At 37.6% G+C, this 24,251-nt stretch overlaps 1 protein-coding gene across 4 annotated transcripts; it reads left to right on the top strand.

The window, feature by feature from the left end:
- The first annotated feature begins 26 nt into the window (after positions 1 to 26).
- Positions 27 to 24,112, top strand: tesk2 (testis associated actin remodelling kinase 2). Of its 4 annotated transcripts, XM_026205996.1 has the most exons (12): positions 84 to 612; positions 818 to 926; positions 2,725 to 3,020; positions 7,181 to 7,302; positions 11,584 to 11,632; positions 16,050 to 16,196; positions 16,979 to 17,061; positions 18,404 to 18,488; positions 18,590 to 18,673; positions 18,808 to 18,894; positions 20,411 to 20,552; positions 22,145 to 23,046. In XM_026205996.1, exons 3-12 carry the CDS (start codon positions 2,796 to 2,798, stop codon positions 23,044 to 23,046), a joined length of 1,926 nt encoding a protein of 641 aa, XP_026061781.1. In that variant the 5' UTR covers positions 84 to 612; positions 818 to 926; positions 2,725 to 2,795. The 4 variants fall into 4 exon arrangements, with proteins under 4 accessions (XP_026061782.1, XP_026061781.1, XP_026061780.1 ...); XM_026205997.1 differs by lacking the exons at positions 84 to 612; positions 818 to 926 and adding an exon at positions 27 to 77; XM_026205995.1 differs by lacking the exon at positions 818 to 926.
- Positions 24,113 to 24,251: the final 139 nt, after the last annotated feature.

The raw sequence follows: 24,251 nt of genomic DNA, 5'->3' as shown, positions 1-24,251 counted from the left end.
GTTCAAAACAACACAGTTTAAGAGTTCTCTTGTATCTCTATGGCCGACGGCGACGCCTGTCTCCATCAAATAGAAACGTAAGTTCGGTCTGTGGGGAGAGGCAACTCTTATGGAAGTGGTTGCCTCTTGAATTTACTGCACTGTATTTTCACTCACGCTAAATGGAATAGCAACTTTGGAGATTCACGGCTTGTTAAATTAGTTAGGGATATAGAAACTGAGCGAAGAGCCTGGCATGATATAGAAAGGACTCTCTGGAAAGAGCTTGCGCGTTATTTATTTTCTCCTGACCGCTTCATGTTTGTGGACAGCGCGACAAAACATACGCATTTGTCTATTTGTACACGTTAAAACTGGGTTTCTATCACAAAGTTTGTGATAGTTTCGGGAAATTAAGTTTCAACAGGTTCACATGGTGTTGTTGTGTTGAATTCGTCGTGGAGTTCAAATATAGCCTAGCCGACGCTCGGTCTAAACAAGCAGTTATATATGCATGTAAATATATGGATTGTAGTATATGGCCCTCGTCTGCTGTTGCAAAATGCAATGGGACTAACTGAAGCATTTGGACCGCCAAAATATCTTTGCTTCATTTTCAAACCTGATGACCAGGTAAGACACTGAACTTTGTGTGGGAATCAATAGGGTGTTTTCTTTTTGTTTTTACAGTGCATTAAACTTGATAAGCATGCGCGTGTGTGTCAGTAAACAATTTAAGTGTGCTTTGATCTCCACCTATGAGTAACAGTTTAATGACAGCATGCAGTTGCACCTGATCACTATTCTCAGCGGTATTCTGGTGCTTTTTGTTTTGCAGCAACCGAGCTCACTTTCGGTCCTCATCATTTGTGCGATCTCGGATTGCAACACTTGCACTTCCGAGTTGTTCTTCGCGTCCGCTGTGAGCTGGCTTCCCTAGTAACTAAGTAAGCAGTGTAAAAACATTAGTGCTAACGTTATTGGTTTATCTTACACTCACAATTAGTGTGCAAAGCAGTTTGCAAATTCACCCGGATCGCTAGGAACCGTTGCCATAGTTTCCTTAACGTATTTCCTCTTAGTATATAATTCTATATACTAAACTTGTGAAGTGTATTATGCGTTTAACCTTGTAAAGTGTATTAAGTCTGGTCATTAGTAGGCCTATTTGGGTCTAAGCACTTAGCAACTTCTTGAGCAGATTTTGAGGAGTTAAGCAGATTCATGAAAAACACAGCCTTACTGTACAGTATATTAAATGCATGCATGCAAAAAAAAAAAATATGTGAGGTATGAACTGAAAAGTTGTACACGATAGAAATGTACTTCTCTTTTTTCCCCTAATCTTTGGAATGTCAGACATGCTGCTGTTCACATCATCAGCGAGCATCTAAATGGGGTTGTAGTGTCTAATCACGTGATTTAAAATACCTGTAGAATGACCTGTAGAATGTGAAGGCATTACAACCTCTTTTGGAATTTGTCTTTTTGGTTGCAAGAGATCATGGGATATCAAATATTAGAGTAACTTTACATAAAAAGAAGGACTTATTGTGTATTTTGTACTGACAGCTTACTGTCATAGCTGCCATTTTTTTTTGGTGAAATCCCTTTGTTGGCACCCAGTGCATCATTTTTGGGATAAGCTTATTTCCAGGCTCAGAGTGTTATTTTGGGAAAATAGAGTTTGGTATATGGGTCAAATCATGCAGTAAGCTGAGCACTGAATGTTGGCTTGCCTTAAGGCTGTACTAACTAAAGGTCAAGTTTGAAAAGAGCTCTGTGGAATGCTGCCACTGCAATCATGACCAAAACAGCTGTTTTAGGGCTTGTCTTTAGTAGTCCTGCCCTTCCCTGAGCGTGCAACAGTTTTGGTAGCTTTCTACTGTAAATCGCCTAATTTAGTTGTGAATGTTTATGGAAACAAAAACAGAGGTCCACCCCACATTAATTGTTCTTGAAGGTTAGCCATATGATTGGCTCCTTCCTTACACCTTTGAAAATCACAGGGGGTGGGGATCTATAGAAAAGGACTGAGTTGATTTATCACACTGTAGTGACTAGAGCCAGCTGTTGAGCAGCCTAAGGCCCGCAAAATGTTTGGTTCTTTTAAAGTGGCTTTTACTGGGGTGTGGCACCCGAATGTAAGAGTGGGAAGGCAGTGTTTAGATCCTGGCTGAGTTTTGTGTTATTTATGTATTTCTCTATTTTGTTCCCAAGCTTACAACTGGAATGTTGCAGTGACAGTTTATCCCATATCCGTCCTGTGTTTTTGTGACGAATGAAGGGAAATGAGTGTGAATGGCTTGATTCTGTGTTCATTTACAGAAAATGTAGTCGAGGTGATCCATTTTCAAGCCAAGTTTTATGCATGTTTTTTTTTTTTTTTTTAACCATGATCCTCCTTTTAAACATCAGACTGCAAACTCACATTCAGGTCTGTCTGCATCCGATCAACAACTTACTGAATAAAACAGGTTTCCACCCTGCTTTTTTTACTTTTGTACTTTTTCGTTGATCTTTTTTTATTTCAATGTACATCCCAGTACAGAAAAACAAATCTGTTCCTACTGTTCAGCATTTTTGGGATTAGGCTTTCCGTCACTATATATTGTTCACTCAAATAGAAGCAATACTACTACTACAAGTAGTCAAATATAGTTATTGTAAAAATGGGTATTATAATGAGACGTCTTATTATTAACAATGTATTACTTATCTATTTATATGTTTATTCCTTTGTAGGTCTGGGAAGAACATTCAAAAATGTGAACCGGTGATTGATACTCTACCAGATTAGTTGTGCACCTGTAGCAATGGAGCGGAGCAAACGCAACTCCATTGCTGGGTTCCCCATGCGGCCAGATCGGCTGGAGGACCCAGATTGTGGAGGAGGAGGTGCAGAAACCAGTCCGGCACCGCTGGACAGAGTGTGTCCCTCGTCTTACCGGGCCCTCATCAGTGCCTTTTCTTGCCTGACCCGACTTGATGACTTCATCTGCGAGCGGATTGGTTCTGGGTTTTTTTCAGAGGTCTACAAGGTAAGATTGTTGTGTGATGACAAGAAGCCATTATTTCGATTTCAGTTATTAGTCACATGGCCTTACCAAACCACCTGCAGAGTTGAGTTCTGACATTACTCATTATAGTTGTAAGTGAAGATGAAAACGATGATTAAATGATTCAGCGGTCTGATAACTCCTACAGTTTTTGCACACCAGGAGGTGAGAGTTGTGTAGCCTTTTTCAAAGATAGATGGAGATTTAGGGGCCATTTTTAGCCAAAAAAACTGTTTATAATTATAAACTTTTTATTAGTTTTGCCCATTCGTTTACATGACAACAGCAATTGCATATTTTAGAAAATGGGCTTCAAAGTGCAAGTTTTTTTAAAACACCATAGTTATCGTTTCCGTGTAAACACCCAGTACGGAAATCTTTGAAAACGGTGATGTCACGCACGTGATTAGTACGTGTTAGGTATAGGGATGGGTATCGTTAAGGTTTTAACGGTATTACTACTCTTACCGATACTGCTTAACGGTCCGGTACTTTAATGGTATTCTTATCGGTACTTTGTGTTGTGTTAGGCAGTCGAAAACTTTGCATTTCACTGTCTGCACATAATGCACTTTTGAAAGATGCTTTGACAGATTGCTTGTGTTTCCGCCCTTACATGCAAAAATTTTGTTGCACTTATGACAACCACTGCATCTTATGACAACCACTGCATCCACTCTAGTGAAGTATAACCACACTTTGGAACGTTTTGCCATCGTCACTCTTTGTATTAAGCAGGAGTTTTTGTACTGTAAGGGGCCGTTTGCATATCGTATCTAAAAACGCGGTGCAGACGCGCCTGGAAAAAACGAGCTCGTCGGACTGCGTGCGCATCGTGACCGTGTCGCTTCCATTATGAGCGCGCATACCGCACACCTGCATTTGAAATAACGAACTTGAGCGCGCAAAAGACACGATATGTGAACAGGCCCCTTTGCGTGTGTGTGCGCCTCGCTCGTTGTGGTGTGTGTATGACTGACAGACAGCCTCCGCGGCGCGCATGAGCGATCTCGCAGATCTCACAGACAAACGTCTTAATATGATCACACATTAGAAATGTTTGGTGAGATAAAATGTGCACGATAACATTATTAAGCAAAAATACATAGTACATTATTTTTTTCCCCTCCAGTACCGAAAGCAGAACCGGTACCGTCAGATCATACTGATACTACGGTCTTTCATAATTTAGCCCCGGGGCCAGTTTAATACCGGGTTTCGGTACCCATCCCTAGTTAGGTATGTAGACATGCACAGTACCGTGTCGATTTTAAAGGCAAGCGCGATCAAACATACACCACAATGGTGGAGTACATGGTACTGTTGTTGCTGCTCAAGCGTTTGATAATGCTTCTTCAGCAAAGTGTGGATTTACTTCACCAATATTACAACCAACAGCAAAGATGCATCATATATATAACATAATCGTCACTTCCCTACAGGTACTGTTCACTAACAAGGTGACAGTGCCAACTACTGGCCTGGCATACATAATACAACGTTTTTGGCCATTTTCGCGGTAAATGTGTAAATGCTAATCATTTTAAAAACATTTTCGTGTATACATGAAACTTTTTAAAAAACGCAAGGACAACATATCCACTTTTGATTACACCGTTGTCGTGAAGCTGAAACATTGTGGTTAAAGTTTAAATGCAGCAAAACTCAGTCTGTTTGGATACTTTTGGGTCTAAAGTAGTACATAGAAATGCCTGACATTGGCCGACAGTGACCGAAGTTCAAATCCTGCCTGGTTCATGTCCTGATCCCATTCCCTTCTTTCTCACCCCAATAGTTTCCTGTTTCTTTATATAAAGACATTAATAGTCAGTTAAAAAGCCTGTTTAGATGGGATAGATTTAGCTAGTCCTTTAACCAGTAACCTGCATAAAGATTTCTCGTTGTTCTTCAAACACAAGTAGTAGGCTGGTGTGACAGATGTCAAATAATTGCCATTCCTTTAACATGAGGATGGTGTTTACAACATGAATCTTCCTCTGTATTCTTGATTACAGTTTGAAATTTATAATCTTTTAGTTTTGCACATAAACCGGATGACCTCCTGCATTAAATTAGTACTGCCCTTGATGCTGAGCATCAGGAATAGAGTAGCCTATTTTCTGTGAATAATTCAATGAAGTTTTGAGGTCAGAAAAGCCCTGAGAGAACAGTGCATGATGACCCATTACCAAGATCAATTCCTGTCATAGCAGTGAACTCTTTCACTCATGAGCAGTATTTGTCTCTGATTAAAATAATATCTTTCTTACAATATGTATCCTTAAAATAAATAAGGTACACAAATTTCCCTAAGGTTAGTGCCCAAGTGACAAGTTGTACCCCAAAATGTTTGCAGGATTTCTGAGAGTGTAATGAATTATTCCAGTGTGGTTTTTCTTTTATGATGTTTGTTTTATAATGTAGACACACTCTCACTCGAAATAATTAATCTACCTTTACTTTGCATCTTGCAGGCACTTTCACTTTTAACCTTAGTTTTTATTTAATGAAGCGAGTGTCCAAGAAATGCAAATGTTTAAGCCTTTCATGAACTTTGAATTGCACATGCAAATAGTTTTTTTTTTTTTTTTGCAGTTTAAATAATAATAAAAGTTCAACTCGTATTGCCTCAGGTGCATGAAGCTAAAAAGATATATAAGCAAGATTGATAGGAAGATTCCTTAAAAGGAAGATTCAGACAAAAAGGGCAAAAGTAAATTGTTTGAATATATATTATTCATTTAAAAAGAGTTGGGGGGGGGGGGGTACAGTGAATTGAAATCAAGAAGTAATTCAGCTTTTTTTCTGTATAAATACAAATTTTTGGAGCCCTTATTTAGCTACAGTTTAAACACATGGACCTTCTTAAAATCGATAAGCACTACTTGTTTGTGGTTTGTTAGGTCTATTTAGAATATTTCCTTCTGCGCACAGGTGGCTGAGGTTTAAAGTAGAGTGAATGGTCTTAGGATTGCAGGCAGGGGGTGTCTGCATATGGTGCAGGCAGGAGTAATGCTGTGAGCCAAATACCAGCTGTGTTGGGGGTCTGCAAGAACCTGTCTGGAAAGCTAATGCAAGAATAACCTTTTCCAGTTTGTTTGAACAAATGAGTTCCAATCGTTACCCATATGGTAAGCCCAAACAAACATATAACAATATGCAGAGTCCCTAAATAATCATGTTGCTCAACACTGTAAACCAACTACGTTTGAGGAACCAAAACTTTTTCCTAGGATGCTGGATTGGTTGCATGGGCAGCAGGCTGTGACTTGATAATAGCAGAACAGATTGAGAGTTTGGGTGCTGTAGCGGAGGCATCTGGGTCCATGTCTGACAGGCGGCTCTCACTGTAGGAGGGCACACGAAATGGGCTCTTCATAGGCTGCTGATCCCCCAGAATGAGATCGGTTGCAGTACAGTCTGCACAATGCATTCGTAGTAAAAGGAAACACTCAAAAATTGTTGCTATGTATTACGGATACAACATTCACAGCAGTTAACCACAGATTTCAACGTTTTGGTTCCCTAGCACTGAATTTTGAGTAATCCTTCTGTTGTGTTGAGTCTTTCCATCACTGCATACAGTTTGAGGAAGTCAACATTTTAGAAACGTAGATGATGATTCTTTTTTATTTTTTTTACTCGTGAGGAAATCCTGTGGTTGATTTTTCTTTTCCTAAATGTCTTTTAATTGGTCAGCAAGATGAAAGCACAAAGAGGAAACTAGAAAACATCTGCAGAGGCACATTTCAGAAATGTTGCGAAGCACTTGGCCAATAGTCAGTCGTGCAGTACAGTGTAAAGTATTTTCAACAAAAATTGGTTTTGAAATAACGTTTTTTTTAACAATGACTGTACGTTTAGACCTCATTTGCTATATATGGCACTTCCAGTGGTATTGTTGGTCTGATGCTTTGGGCTTCACTTTCTCCAGTGCAATTTTTGGATAGTAGCGTGAGAGAAGCAATGGCCCGAGATGCACTGAACAAAAAGCTGCAGTACATGTATCTCTTTTAACTTCAGATGAATGCTCAGAGCATTTAAATATTTAAATGAGTTCCTCTGACTCTTTGTTTGTATGGTTTAGTTCAAATTCAGAAGTAAGCTGAAAGATAATTTCTCATTTTCCTTGTTTGTTTTAGGTGCGCCACAGAGCTTCGGACCAGGTAATGGCTCTAAAGATGAACAAGCTGAGCAGTAATCGTGCCAACATGCTGCGAGAAGTTCAACTCATGAACAGACTCTCTCACCCCAACATACTCAGGTTTACCTTCAGTACACTATTATCACAGTGGGTTAACACTTTTTTTGGATTGGATTAACGTGATCATGCAGATTGCAAAATGTGCAAGGCTCAAACCTAGGCCACGACAGTTATTGCAAATTCCAGGCCAGTCTTCTTGAAAGGTCTCTGCTGCCGTGTGTCTCTGTGCGGTTACTTTATAAAGCTGGTTTTTGAAGTTGTGGTCTATGCTAATAAGAAACTAAGGAGCTGATGCCAATAAAACTACATTTAACAAGCTTGTAACTAAATGGGAAAATAGAAATAGCATGTGTTTCAAAGAAAAACACGACTGCAGTGTTCATATAAAGCAGTGGCTGTTGTAGCTTAATATTAATATTAGGTTTCCTACTCTTTGAACAAGGAGTGTGTCTCGCTTTATGCACTGCCAGTGGCTCAAAATGAATGCAATCTTTTAAATAAGTGAGACCGTGGAAGTGTTGCTTTCAATGTGAATCTTTCTGTCCTTTGTTATGGAAAAGCAGTGATGAGCTCTTTCTCCTCGTTCCACAGAAATCAGGTCAGAAATCCATTAACAATAGAGTGAAATTACATCCTGAGTTTAGATTTCATTGAAATCAAAAAGCTGTCCTCTTGGTTCTTGACATTTTCTTAGTGTAGAACTGGTAAGTTTTGTCAGCTAAGATTACCTGCTTCTGGAGTTGAAATGGGGAATTGGATCTTTTTATTATTTTTAGTTGCCTATGTATGGTATTTTATTTATTAGCTTTGTTTTGTTATTTTTGGTAACACTTGGGGGTGGCACGGTTTGCTGAAAAAAAAAAAAAAAAAAACTAACTGTTCGGTTCACCACACAAGGTAATATGGTTTGCTAAATAACATGTAGGCCTAAAACAAACAGGGTTCAGCCAATATGTGTTTCTGTTGATGGATGCACATTCTGGCTTCCCAGCTATTACAACAGCGATGAGAGAAGAAAAAAAAACACAACCCTGGACAAATCATTCACTTTTGTTCAATGCAGATGCTGTATTCTGGAATATGAGCAGTCATTTATTCCGTCATCATCTGGGTGCTGATAGCATGTGCTCACAGATGAGATCTGAAAAGCACACGTTAATATGCGTTTAAACTAAACTCATTTAAGCTTTGCCAGTTTAAACATTTAAGAGCCAGAGGATGCGAGCTCGCGCACGCAGTGAGGAGATTTGTGCGTGCGCTCATCCGAAGCATGCAAACCCGCACCTCAGAACGCGCGCAAATATTAAGCTATGGACAAATTCAGACAAAAGCTTTCTCAAAATGCCCATCTTGATAAGTATCCTACAGCAGACATAGCCGGCTGAATGTAGGCCGACTGTATCAGTGCACTGGATCAGTGCATTCTCTTAAAGTTACAGTCTTTTATATTAATCGAACGGCAACAACAAAGAAATCACTCACTGCTCTTGATAAAAAGCTTTTGTAACTTTAATAAAGAATAATCTTAATTTATAAAGTCCAATATGCAATGCTCTTTTACATTTGATTACTTTATTCAATTTCTGTACCTAAAACTTATGCTATCTCTATTGTACTTATCTTTACTTTATTGTATTTATTTGTGCTGTTGCTTGTAGTTGGATAGAATATTCTTCTTCTTTTTTTTTATTAATCAGAAAGTATAGTTTTTTCCATAAACATAGCACATACCGAACTGTACTGAAACCATGACTCTAAAACCGTGAAACGAACCGAACCGTGAAAAAGTTGAACCATGCAACCCCTAGTAAGACTTTAAGCTGTCCTTGTTACACGTTGCATGTACTTACTATTGTAAAAACAATAAATTATGCATAATTACATGCAAGTAATCCTAATCGTAACATATACCAGTCCCTCCAGAAAAACGCGATTATGCGATCACCTGATTTAATGCATAATCAGCCAAAGGCCGCATATTTATGCGGGTTTGCATTTTTTCAAATACGCCGCTCTTTTGCCGCATAAATTGCCGATTTTAGAAAGCAAAATATGCGGGGCTAGCATGATTTCATAATCCCTGTATTTTCGTTGCAAAAAACACACATATATATTAGCAGAAAGTTGAAAAATGTTGCGTTTACTTCACACATTTAAAGCGCCATTTTCCCCCTATTGCCATGAAAAAAAAAAAAAAAAAAAAAAAAACCCCGCTGTGAAACCAGGGTGAAACTTGAAGCGCGCAAATCATTATTTGGCAAAAAAAATAAATAAATAAGCGCAAAAGAACGCGCGAAGCAGTTTCCCGATTTGTTACATGACAGTGGAGTCAAATTCTATTGAGAGAACTTGCGAAAACTGCGGTTTGATGAAATAGAGAAAAGGTGATTCCCCAAACACCCCCTTCTCACTAGGCTACTAACACTGTTGTAGTTTCATTCAGAAGTTGATGCAACTTTACAGTTGTAAGATTGCACTTTTTTGTTACAGAACAGTACCAAAAACTTACAGTTGTAATTATATTAGTTGTATGTAAACTAATTTACGTTGCAGTAAGAGATTGCAATTTAAATATTCTGTGGTTTAGTATGCTCGCTTATCATAGGAAGTAATAAGAAATTACTCTTTACATTAAGGTAGTAGCCTAGTGAGAAAAAGGTGTTGGGGGAATCACATTTTTTTCAAATCTGATATACAGGTGCGTCTCAATAAATTAGAATTTCAGTCAGTAATTCAACTCAAATTGTGAAACTCCTGTATTAAATAAATTCAGTGCAAACAGACTGAAGTAGTTTAAGTCTTGGTTCTCTATTATTGTGATGATTTTGGCTTACATTTAACAAAAACCCACCAATCCACTATCTCCGCAAATAGAATACTTCATAAGACCAAAAATAAAATGATTTTCATGCTTTTCCATGACATTCTAATTTATTGAGATGCACCTGTAGTCAGTACATGTACCTGTAGGTGATTAAGATTACTCGGTTCTTAAATATATAATTACACTGTAACAGGGACAGCTTAAAATAAAGTGTAACCTTATTATTTATTTTTTTTATTTATGTTTTTAATCCTGGGATCAATGTGTTTTTGTGACAAAAGGCTACCCAGAATAATAAAGCAGCTGTCTTTCAAACAATGCTGCAGTACACATGATTTACTGTTTGAATATGTCTGCTATGATTTCCATTTTTGTGATACTTGGCTTGTTTGTAGAGCAGAATGTGAGCTTGTGGGTGGATGAAAGAGTGAGAGAGAGGGTCTGTGTGTGGTTTACAATCACCCCATTGTTACGTCTTATTGAATCGGGGTGGAGGGACCGTAGTGCAGACAGGAGCTTTGTTGAAGAAATCCCAACACAGACCCGCAATAAAATCCAGTCCCGGGCTCTGTGGGGCCATAACTTTGAAAACACAGACAAATTTTTATCCTTTCTAATGACTCTTGTGAGCTGACATTCAGAGACATTGATACATTGTGTCATTGCTGTGAACAAAGTGGTTATAGGCTACTGCGTGTGTATATCGTGTGTGCTTCACACTGTGCATACAATTCGGCTGTATTATTCAAATCTGATCTTTCTGACTGATTGCAAGTGATGACATTCTGAAAAAAGAAAAAAAAAAGAAAAGATTTGTGGCACATCAGACATCAAAATTGAGATGGATATTTATGCATTCATACACTACCAGTACTTATTTATCGGAAACTGAATCATTTGCCAGGATTCTTGAATAGAGAGTGTAAAAGAAGAACATTTATATAAATTGAAATCTTTTGTAACATTTTAAGTGTCTGTATCACTTTTGATTAATTTGAACAATTGCTGAAAATTATTAATTTCTTTCTTACCCCAACCTTTTAAATGATAGTGTAAGTTACAGATTTATTAAAGAATTTCAAAAATATATATATATATTTTTATTTACAGCAGAGATCTTGCCTTTATTCAGCCATTGTGCCTGTGTTTACATCAGAGTTTTACCCTCCAGTTGACTGGAGACAGTCTCACATTTTATAGCTTTTGTTGATGTACAGCACCATAAACCTGTCTGAGTTTATGGTGTAATTTGTAAAACCCATTTTTGACACAAGAAATGAACGTAGAGCATAAAATAAGCCCATTGTACAGCAGCCTCAGAGAAAGTTAGCGCTTGTATAAACAGCAGCAGCTCATTCTAGTCAATAATCCTGAATTTGCTCTTATGCCATTGATTGCACCTTGACCCTTTACTTTGTTTTTTTTGGCATCCTAAAAATTTCTTTAAACACTTAGCTGCTGCTTCAGAGCATTAAAATTATAACAACCTTTCTTTTTTTGTTTTTGTGGTGTTGTAGATTTATGGGGGTGTGTGTACAGGAAGGTCAACTCCATGCTCTCACAGAGGTAAGTGACATCAGACTCATATGCTTCATTCACCACACATCTCCTCATGCACAAGAGAGAGTTGACTTTTCTTCATTAGCTGTACCTAACACACAAAGACTCCTTTATCACACTTGGCCTCTTTCTAGCTTGGAAAAAAGGCAAAAGATAGCATTTTTTACCAGTAGTTCTGTATTACATTTATACTTGCAGTGTACCTTTTGATTCCTAAATCTGTGAATCAACTGTGACATCGAACAGTTAAGTCTTTGTTCACAGTGGCCCGAGGGGAAATATTCTATTATAGAGCCCACTGGCAGTCCCCTTAGGCATGTTGTGTTTTTACCATCTCAAACTGTGTGGGAGTATTATGCTGCTTGAATGAATGTTACTGTGCTATATGTGACCCTGGACCACAAATCCTGTTTAGTCGCTGGGGCATTTGGCAATAGCCAAAAATACATTTGTATGGGTCAAAATAATACATTTTTCTTTTATGCCAAAAATCACAAGTAAAGCTCATGCTCCATGAAGAGATTTTGTACATTTCCTACTGTAAATATATCAAAACGTAATTTTTGATTAGTAATCTGCATAACTAAGAATTTCATCTGGACAACTTTAAAGGCAATTTTCTCAGTATTAAGATTCTGCACCCTCAGATTCCAGATTTTCAAATAATTTTATCTCTGCCAAATATTGCCCAATCCTAACATATCATCCCCTTGGAATTATAAGGTTCTATCTGACATTTTTGTCAAAATTGAGTTATTCACATATTCTTATTCTGTGACAACTTATTTACATTATGTGATGGTTTTTTTGAAGTTGTGTACATTTGGGACTTTTTATTGAAAAAACAAAAAGGTTCTATCTACAAAGACGAACTCTAACTTGGCTCTATAAGGTTCTATCTGCGTGAGCCAATCAGCACTTCGAATGCACAGAAGAGGACCAATCAGGATCAACTTTATATGTCGTGTCACCGGCTTTAGATCGCAGTGTGAGGATTATGGCACGAAACAAAGTTTTTAAGAAACCTAAAGATCTACAATTTTATTGACGATCTTGTCAAGGACCGCAGCTCGAATTCGAAATAATAATAGTTATGTGTTTTAAAAAATGAGTCTGACTTTTTTTTGTGATTTTATATATAGTCAGTGAATCATTTTTCAATGATTATTAAACTTTATGAATTAATTTGCTGAAACATGTCTTTTTTCTTTTTTGTTGTTGCAGTTTTTAAAGTCTTAAAATGCCAATATTATGCCTTAAAGGTCAAATAGTCAACAATTTAATTGATTGGGTCTTAATTATAACAATAAACATTAGCATGTTATTTCAGCCATACTGATGTCTAGAGAGAAAGCCATTTTACCTGGCCCACTTTAGGTGGAATAAAGTCCTGCTCAGATATATTACTGTAGCTTCTTTCTGTCTAAACAAAAGAAAGATTAAAGTAACAATTTCTGCAATAATGTGTTTAATTACCCACCAAATTGTTACTAAAATTAACATCTGCTCTCAACAAAATATTTAGACCTACCTTGCTTAATTTGAAATGTCCTAAATACATGAAAGTGCTACAAATATAAAATAAATGTCATAGAAAGGATCCAATTTTACTTTCTAACACATTTTGAGACACTGTTACAACATTAAGTTTATATTCAATGTTCAAATAATATTTTGGCAGATAGAACCTTATAATTCTAAGTGAAAAGTGTTTTTTTTAGAATTAGAAGGTTCTATCTGCATTTGACTCATTCCAAAAATCCCCATTTACAAATTAGATAGGATTTTGATATTGTATATTTAGAATACATTTAGGGTCCCTGTTATTTTCATGTTTGAAAGAAACTTGTTCCCCATATACATGCTGCTCAGAACACAGCTCAGAACCTTATAATTCCAAGGGGACGATATATCAAACATATATATCTAACATATATCAATGGAAAGCTTATTCATTCATCTTTCAGATGATGTTTAAATCTCAATTTTGACCTTTTGACCCTTTTGTGGTCCAGCGTCAAGATGAATTCTGATTTCACAGGAAAGAGAGGTTTACTTATTAAGCAGGAAATTAGTAGTTTATATATAAATAAAATGCTTAGTTATTCAAATAAATTTAGGTATAATGTGCATAGATCACAGTGAATGTAAGTTCATTGAGTGGGTATTCAGCAAAACTGTTTTGTCTTTCAAATCATTTTTAAGTCATCTTCAGGCCTTCTTGGATTGGACTGCATTGGAGGAAACTTAGATTATTAAGTAGTTTACTACACTATGCATTGGTCTGGCTTTGATACCTGTTCTAGATATGTGACATTAGTTTTTTTCCCGTAGAAAGTACAAAGCCTCAGTTAGTATTTCCATTGTAGTTGAAATCATTGAAGGTCACTTGTTCATACTGTGCCCTGTGACCTTTGCTCTTGATGCGTGTTGACAGAGAGAAGTATTAGTGCATTGGTAATCACTGGCCTGCTGAGGGATTATACTATTTTTCAAAGCCACTGAGGCCATATGTTGCTCATGCTGTTAGGAATTCCCGTTCATTTTTTTTTTTTCTCATACAGACACTTCATTTAAGAGCCGCTGAGTGAGTTGACAGTCTATTAAATGAGCTCTCTCATCACTCAACAGTTATGAAATCAGCCATGCAGGAAGGTTTCCATCCTTTGTTCTAACCTGCATCAGCACCCAACACACTCAAAGTTACAGTTTCACCAAGAGGATTATCTCTATATAGACATACACATCAGTCACCTAATCACCTGAAGTAGCACGGCTTTAGACCTTAACCTGAGCTACTCCTTTTTGTTCCATTAAATCAGTCTGGCAGCACATCAGATAGTCAACGCTGACCAAATGGTGTGATGTACAGTAGGATTAGCTTTAACCCACTGAAAGATGAAGCCAACGGAGCACTTCCAAATGAAAGATTTCCTGACCTGCATTCACGATTGATGTTGTGCATGAGATCAGATCTGTAAGAAGAGGGAGAAATGGGATTAGACGGAACTACCAGCCAGATTTGGCTTAGTTGACCGTATACCATGTACAAATGTCATGTTCATACATGCCATGTGAAGCTTTTCCTAAGCTGCCCTTCACCCACTTTTGCCTACAAAAGTAATTATAGCTGCTTGTAAATGGTTTGTTTCTAAAAACAAGATTGATAACTGAAAATAAGATTATGCTTATGTATCCTTGACATTTTTGTTGAGCTTTACATTGTACTATTAGCCAATAAAATCCCATGCAGAAAAGTGTTGACTCATTGGAGGACCGAGAGGGCTGAGTGTGCCATTTGGGACAGGGCCAGTTGGGACAAGTGTTCATTTTGTCAATTTGAAGTTCCAGGGAATTCAGATAATTAGATGTTTGCTGGTGTTTTTTTTTTTTGTAAATGTTGATCTCAAGGTAATGCTGTGGACAGCAGATTTTGAGAGAATAACTAGAGAGTGAGCTGAACATCAAGATTCTACCTTTGCCTGCAAATGTGAGTCCTATAGACTACAAAGGCTCTAACCCCATTTGGTTATTTTACTCACTCATATGGTAGCAGCCATTAAAATGGATGAAGGGCCAAGGAGTAGGTCTGTTGACAGCTTGAGTCGGGACACGGCACCAAAGCTTTATGGGAAACTGGAAGGTGCTGTCATTTCCATGCAGCCGTCTTGTCTGCCTGTTGATACCTCACCATGCTGACCGCGTACCAAGGTCTTCTCTGTTTAGTCAGCTGTGGCTAATTTTGTTAGCTAAATGTGGAGCCCTTTATCTGTCAGGACAGATCATTTCAGGCAACCCAAAATTAGGATGCAGTTGAGACCAGTGCCCCGTGGTGAATGCATCAGCCTCCTAGTTAGTAGCATGTGCGCCACATACGCTAATCTCTCAAAGACTTGTTTTAAAGTTAATCAGACATAAACCATTCACTGCTGCAAAAGAATAGTTAGTGTCTCTTGCAGAATAATTGCCTAATTATCAGATGGTGCTGTCATGCAAATTCACTATGTGAAACAGAAGCACTTAATGGGCTCCTGCTGGGCTCTGCTAATTTGCACACTTTTGTGCCTCGAAAACCAATCCACTTGAGAGTTGGCATGGAATACTTTTACCCACAGGAAACTGATTGGAATCACTTCGGTATTGTAAACACCAAGTACTGTGACCATCAATATAATTATGATCCCCATGATGCAAAGATTAAAGTTGCTTCAGATTTCATTATTGCACATTATTGTTGTACATATCAGATAATTGTTTAATCAGATTCAGAGGCGTTTGCATTACTTGTTTTTGATTACCCAGTCAAATTTAACCCATCATCCTATCTATTGTACCCTCTTAAATACAATATGGAGCATTTTAGGGCTACAAATAGATTGAGACAATGATATTTGTCACATGATATGTCTTCTCTTTTTTTCAGTATATTAATGGTGGCAACTTGGAGCAGCTGCTGGACAGCAATAAGTACCTGAGCTGGGCCACACGGGTCAAACTGGCCTTAGAAATCGCCATGGGCCTCAGTTACCTTCACTCCAGGGGCATTTTTCACAGAGATCTCACTTCCAAGGTACAGGACTCTGTCATCATATTTTTTTTTTTTTTTGCCTGTAATCATGACATTGTCTATTTCAATATATTTTAAAGTATCATTTAAAATATATTTTCAGCGTTTACTCCAGTCTTGAGTGTCATATGATGCTTTTGAGATCATTCTAGTATGGATTTTGTGCTCAAGAATTATTATTGTTATTATCAATGTTGAAAACATTGAAAGTCAAAGTTTGAAAGCTACCCTTTTTCAGAGTTTTTCATGAATAGATGGCTCAAAAGTTATCAAATAATTATTTATCTGAGAGAGAAGTCTTTGTAACATTATAAATGCCTTAACTGTTGACAAATATAATGCTTCATTGCTGAATAAAGGTGTGTGTGTGTGTGTGTATGTAATGTCATAAATAGTCATTACATTGCATGATTTTATTAGCTTTATGAAGATAGGCAATTCCAGAATGAACTGGAGGTACACTTGTCCTGTGGGTTTAATGATGCAACTTTATCAACAGGCAGACTGTTATTGAAACAGGTGCTTTGATTTAGTTTTCACAGTGCTCTCGATGGTGGCATGTGCTGACATGCTGTCTCTACCTCCAGCTGTTGCGTTCTCTCCTAAGCACTTGTGGGACTTCCCATAATTATACCCTGTGGGAATCACCCCCATGGCTTTCCTCACTACATCATTACTTTCTGTTTAAGGGATTCTAATTGACTGAATCTCGAGAGTAAGGTATCCTGTGGGAGGAGCAATATGTTCTTCTAGTTACTATTTCTTTCCTTTTGATGTTCTCTCAGAACTGCCTGATCAAGTCTGATGAGAATGGCTACACTGCGATCGTCGGAGACTTCGGCCTTGCTGAGAAAATCCCCAGTCATGAGTGAGTAAAAGGCAATGTAGAGACTTACAAAATAAGTAAGTCGTGCACTAATGTCACTCTGTTGCCTATGATTATTATAGCAAGAGAGTGGGCATCCTTCTGCTTGTTTATTGGCATCAGTCTGAAAGGAAGCAATGGTGAGATGCAAGCAGTACTGACGGGGTGATGCTATTTGATTTCGATGGGAACAGACCATCCGAAGTCAACTTTAAAGAGGGCTAATAATACCAGAGCAGCTCAAGACCCTTCCTCTCCAATGACCTCCGCACTACTAGTGTGATATTTAAAAAAAAAAAAAACAATTAGTTGATTTGGTTACCAGAACAACTAGTCAATTAATCTCTATGAACTGGAAGCTCTGTGTAATTAGATGGATTTCAGGTTCACTGGACCACAGTGGACTCGTTTTTCTATTTAATGCTTACATAACATGCACTTTCAAGATGTGCTTTCAAAAGCAGCTGGACTGAGCTTGACAGGATAAAGCCGATTGCAGGGGTCTCAAGCAACTTGTTAAATCTGCTTCTTTTTTTGAACCTACACATCATTTTCAATTTCAATTGGTTCAACCAGAGATAAAAATTGAACTAAACCCTCCACTGAAATATTTTTAATAACATTCCTGTTCATCCATTTAATATCCACTCAACCAAAACTTTGACCCTTCAAAAATAAAGACATAGTTAAAGTAACCCACATGAATTTGGTTAATCAAAATATTGGTTTTAATGTAGACTTTTATTAGAGTACATCAAAAAATATGTAAACGTGTAAGGTCAAACATGCTTGCTCGGTGTGCAAAAGCAAGATTTGTTTTTTCTATGTCATGCAGGCAAGTTTGAGCTTTGGCAAAAACCAATGAGGTTTGTTCTCACACGTCAAGCCTAAATTGTCTTATCAAATAAGATCTGTTCATGTCTGTAAAGACAGGTTTTATTAAAACTATTTTCATTGGTGTTTTAAAACTGAACGAAAATATCTATAATTGATTACAGAATTACAATTTCTGGGTGAACTTTCCCTTTGAATGTGCAGTAAATGCTGCATTCGTGCTCATGCAAACGTGCAAGACAATGCTGTGTAAAACGGTCTGACAGAAGTTCTATTTAAAGCACTGCCGCTAAAAACATTGAAACTAAAAAAGAGGAAAAATTTGACAGATAATCGAGTAGTCCTGTTGTTGATCAACTGGTCACCCCTTCCCTATTCAGCACACATTCTTCAAACACTTCCCTTTTCAAAGTACTGCAGCCTCAGCTGAACTTCCGGGTGTATTTAGTCTTTGTAAGTTCTTAAGTGCCTGTATTTATACAGTGTGTTTTGACCATTATTCTGTGTTCAGATATGAGGGGGAGAAGCTGTCTGTGGTGGGATCCCCGTTCTGGATGGCTCCGGAAGTGTTGAGAGATGAGCCGTATAACGAGAAGGTTTGATCCTCAGTTGTAATTGACACTCAGCACTATCACAAGACTTGTTTCTTGCCAGAAGCTTTCAGAACACATTATCATTCCTCTGTATTCATTTCTAGGCTGATGTCTTTTCGTATGGCATTATTTTGTGTGAGGTAATTGCAAGGATACAGGCTGACCCTGACTACCTACCACGCACTGAAGTGAGCAGTAATTCACTGTTTTAAACCTCTTCAATGAATGTTTTGAAACTTTGTAACTACATCACTTGTTATGGTAGACATTAAAAACCATTTGCCCTGAGTGTGACATTTACCACCACTTTGGCTCCTTGCAGAACTTTGGCTTAGATTACCACGCCTTCCAGCACATGGTTGGAGATTGTCCTTCAGACTTCATACAGCTTGCCTTCAACTGTTGCAATGTGAGTTTCTGTGTATCAGTCCATTAGTGATTCTTGTAGTACTTTTGAGAAGGCGCCAAATACAGTAGTCATCATTTGAAGTGGATCAAAAAAGTTCATCAAAGTTATCCTCAAGATAATTCGAGTCAAGAACGCATTTTGGTTTTAGTTTATAAGACAACTTGATTAAAGCTTTTTATCCACTTCCGTGTTTCATGTTTCCAATACATTGATTTTTTTGTGGCGGCCCACCACAATATCAGAAATGACTGCCACAAATTGATTTTCAAAAGGCTTTGATTTCGTTGAATAAACATAAACACTGCACGTTTCAAAATCAAAACCCGGCGCAAAAGTTTTTATATCACTATCTCTGAAGGAAACTTTTCGATGTCATTTTCATTTTATCTCGTATATTATGCCTGATAAAGCAGCATTTGTGTACAGCCATATAGTGGAAACTGATCTGCTGCTCTAAAAGCACCTCCTGCTGGCAGAGAATGGCAGAGAATTTTGAAAAGGTCCTGTTCACAGATGATCTCTTAATTGTAATTCACCGGTAATTTACCAGTAAAGTCTGTTTGTGTGAAAGGGGCTTAAACTCTATAAACTCGTTCAATAAAACCATGTATATTATGGTATTTCCCCCCATTTTAAATTCTTATTATCCAATGAAAGGATACATTTTAGTCATTAAAAAAAAAAAAAAAAAAAAGATCAAAATGATTAACAATGCAGATCTATTTTCACAGTCACCTTTGATCAAATTTACCAAGGGTGACGATATTTTTAGTCAAGACCGTATATATTACCATTCATAATGTTAATGTTACTGAACTAACTTAAGTAAGTTCTGTAACTTTTTTCTTTAGCAAGGACACATTAAATTGTTCAAAAGTAAAGACATTTATAATGTTACAAAAAATATATATTTTTTTTTTTTTGAATACTGAATGAAAATGGATTGTGGCTTAAAAATATTTAAGCAGACAATATTAAACTATTTTCAACTGATAATAATAAGAAATGTGTCTTGAGCACTAACTGTCGCTGTTTTCACTGTATTTTATATCAAATTAATGCAGCCTTTTATCACCCCCAAACTGTTTAGATTTTATGTTATCACATTTTTCAAAACCCAGAAGCTAAAATAAATCTCCACAAACAACATACAAACAAGGAACAGCATCGCTTATAAATATCCCAAGTATCCATGACATAATACCATATGGAAACTAAAACACACTAAAATGTTTTACATAGGTCTTATTGACCCCATGGTTTTGAATGGTTGTGCACCCATTTTGGTTAATATAATACAATATAATATAATAATTATATAAAAATCATTTTACTGATTTTATTTGGGTTTATCAACAGATGAGCAACTACAACACTGTTAGTTGTTTTCACCATGAAAATGAAACCGTCCCACTTTAATATAAGCATTCTTAGAACAGAAGTGAGAACATGGTGCTTCCCCAGATTTAGATGCTGATGTGTTTTTATGTTCTTGTTGCCTCCACTTATATCCCAGATGGATCCAAATCTCAGGCCCTCGTTCCCAGATATAGTAAAGAGGCTGGAAGAAATCCAGAGAAAGCTGAAAGCCGACGAATGCGAGAGGGAGAGAATGCTACTAACCGCTGTAGAGGTGGAGAAAAAACCCTTGCCTAAAGGTGTGTTTATTCACACACATGCACAAACATGTTTATTTCACTCCCAAGTATTGATTTGTCTAACCTGCAAACTGTCAATATGATGATGAAAATTACAGGTGTCCGTGGCATAATATTTCGTTCACTATTTCTGACGCTAAACCAAAAGCTTTGATGTGCTTTGAACACATCTTTGATGTGAGTTGCTTTGACAGAGAGCTAGTACATCCTGTCGCCCCCTGGGGCTTTGCTCATACCATCCAGCACTCACTTTCCATGTAATACCGCAGGGCCAATGAGTTCCAAGAACAAGGAGACTGGAAAACTAACAGGATTGGAGACCGTAACGCCATCTTGTCTATGAGCTTTATGGATTGGATGTTCTTTCCTTGTGAGAATTCCTTCTAATGCACAGCTTTTACTTTCTTCTTCTCTTCTTTGCAATCTCAAAGCCCAGTTTCCGTTTAGTGCTATTTCATATCCTGAGCAAAAAAAAAAAAAAAAGTCACAAAACAATGTGTGGCTAGAAAAGATTAGAGCCTGACTGAGCCTCATGCTTCAGATACACTACAATTCAAACGTCTGGTGTCGTGTCAGAAAGATATTCAAACTTTTATTCAGCCAACAAGCATTGAATTGACAGTAAACTACTAAATATTTTATAAAACTTTTAAAACTGCCAACCTTGTAATGCTCAGTTTCTGAGCTGTTTAAATGCTGAATGCGGGTTTTGCACTTAATGTACTGTACCACTTCGTCTTCCACATATTCAGTTGAATATTACAGATTTTGTCACCCCCTAGTGTTCAAGATTATTCTTTCAGGCTTAAAATTCTCGATACTTTTTGGTGACTAGCAAAAATCTTGTTTTTTAAACAGGTTTTCTGAGCATTTCTTGCATCTGCCATTGGTCAACACTCCAAACTCACTCTATTGGTTGAGCCAGTGGGTTCAGACTAACACAGCAATGTTTTGATAGTGCTACAGTGTTTACACTTGTCAAATAAATGAATAAATATCAGTATATTAGGTAATGCATTTGGTATAATCATAAACTAAGGACAAATATCTGTTCTTATAGTATTTATTAATATGCAGTACCATTCCAAAGGTTTGGGGTCAATAAATTTTTTTTCCATGTATTTGAAAAGTCTCTTATGCTCACCAGGCTTTACTTATTTGATCAAAAACAGTAATATTGTGAAATGTTCTTGCGATTTTAAAATAACTCTCTATTTTAATATATTTTTAAATATAATTTATTCTAATATACTGATTGGCTGCTTAAGAAACATTACTTATTACCGATATTGAAAACCGTTGTCTTTTTTTATAATTTTGTGGAAATGGTTTTTACTATTTTCAGGTAAGAACAAAGAACGGTGTTTATTTGCACTAAAATCTTTTTTATAATTTGAAATGTCACTGTTGATCAGTTTAATGCATCTCTGCTGAATAAAATAAAATAAAATAAACTTTGGAATGGTAGTGGATATTAATTTGATATTGAGCTACAATCTTAAAATGTATTAGAACAATGAACAATACTTGTAAAGCATTTATTCATCTCATGTTACCCAATGTGCCTCATGCCTCTCTTATTGTTGTTCTAGGTCCAGGTGAAAAGGGTATAAAGAGGTTAAATCCTCTTGTTTTTCAGGATGACAAGATTCCACCGAAGTCCCCCCGTCCACGTCGAAACATCTGGCTTTCCCGGAGCCAGTCTGACATTTTCTCTCGTAAGCCTACTCGCAAAGTGAATGTCCAGGACCCTTACTACAACCCAGGACCTAGGGGCTTCATCCACGGCCATCCCAAAGTCAACCCTTTCAGTGCCAGAGAGGACTTAAAAGGCGGCAAGATCAAGTTTTACGACATGCCCAGCAAGTCGGTCTTCTCGCTCATGTTTGATTTGCACTCACCTCACGCCAGTCAAAGCTCATACCAGCCTCACGCCAACATCAGCACGGGAGCCTCCGGAAACAACTGCTTCCCATCCTGGCCGGAGACCTGGCAGCTGCCCGGTCGGCAGTGCTACTCGCTCCCCGGCTCTCCCCTGCTGCCCCACTCGGATGTCTTCTTCTCATCTCACCCCACGTCCAAAAGCGAGGCCGGACAGCCCAGCGGTGAAACCAAGCAGAAAGCATTGAGCAGCTGGGCTAAGAAGTACGCGGTCACTGAGATCCCTCCGTACAAACCACAAGCTGCAAGACAGGAGGAAGAGGGAGCGTTAGAGGACTGCTCGTCTCTGGTCCCCTCTGAAGGAGGAGAAGCGGAGGCCATGGACTGCTCCAGCAGCAGAGGAAGCCCTGCAGACGATAAGGACACGGTCCTGATACAGAACAGAAACTTATGTGAGGACATGGAGGCTGAAGACCAGGATGGCTTGATGATCTCCAACAAGAACTCGCTCACGCCGAGCATGTCTGTAGAGCCACAGGAACTCTGTCCGATAGTCCTCACCGCCTGCAAAGCCACATCTACAGGAGAACGCATCTCCAGATGTGACATCTAGATGGTTGAAGGGCACACGGCAGCCTGGTTGATGACGCTTCAAGTTTAAACTGATCAGATGCCACGCGAACAGAGATTGTTCTTCTTTAGATATTTAATATGATTATAAGTTGTGTATATTTTTGTAACTTAAGCTAAAAGGGTGGCTTTGATTGATGGAAAGAGCAGGAAACAGAGGTGTGAAACACTGATCCGGTCCATGCTGTAGTAGTTACCCATCACACTATGAAGAACAACAGTGGGAAGATACATTGGACATCACCTTACACAGGGCTAATGATGAGACACATTCTGTGATGTATATATATATATATTTTCTTTGTAATACATGCTATTGGTTGCACATGCCACATATGCTGTTTTGTTTTTTTTTGTTTCGTTTTGTCCACAAACTGTATCCAGTCGCATGTTTAATTATAGATATGATAGAAGAACAAATGTCTTTTTTGCACTGCATGGGCTTAGAAATTGTGCAGCAAACATTCCATGTCGTCTGGCATCTTAAAAAGCTCCTGTTTTGATCCTACGCTAACGGTGTGTGTGCCATGGTCATTTCAAAACGAGGATCATTTTCACTCTTTGACCTCTCAGGTCTTTAAAAAGATGAGTCCATGTCTGTATCTACTTAAAATCATAATTGTACTTGAAATAAGTTAAATGGTTTGAACTTTTTTTTTTAGTCTATTATGTGTCACTACATTTCTATGCAATCAACTTAACCAAGGCATGATAGTTTTATAGAATAAGAGGATTTATTTTGATATTTATGAGAAAAAAAAAAGTAATTTTACTATGTCTGTGAACTGTTTAAACTGTGTTGTTGTTTATATGAACTGATGAATAGAGGTTTCTGTACATGTTGAAAATGGTCAGTTCTTGATAGTTTATTCCTAACTCTATATTTCTGCTTTTTCAGTCCTGTTTTGTATATTTCTAGTATAAGTCCAGTTGTATATTTCTACCAAAGACAGATGAGGACATATTTTCCCATTTATATGGCTTTAATTGTTTAAATTGCATGTGTTTATTCCCATTTGTTTAAAATAAATTCAGAATGTCTTATTTTATTGTGGCTTTTCTTTGACTTAAACCAAGCTTTTAAAGGTTTCTTTTGTAGTATCTATTAAGTCTAATGTCTGTCTGGTCTAATACACTTACAATAATACAGTCTTGCTTGCCTGAATTTAGATTAAAATAAATCAGAAG

This window comes from Carassius auratus, chromosome 27 (assembly GCF_003368295.1).
Source record: "Carassius auratus strain Wakin chromosome 27, ASM336829v1, whole genome shotgun sequence".
NCBI classification, from domain to species: Eukaryota; Metazoa; Chordata; class Actinopteri; order Cypriniformes; family Cyprinidae; genus Carassius; species Carassius auratus.
The sequence above is the reverse complement of the archived record's forward strand: the minus strand, read 5'-3'. Positions and strand labels throughout refer to the sequence as shown.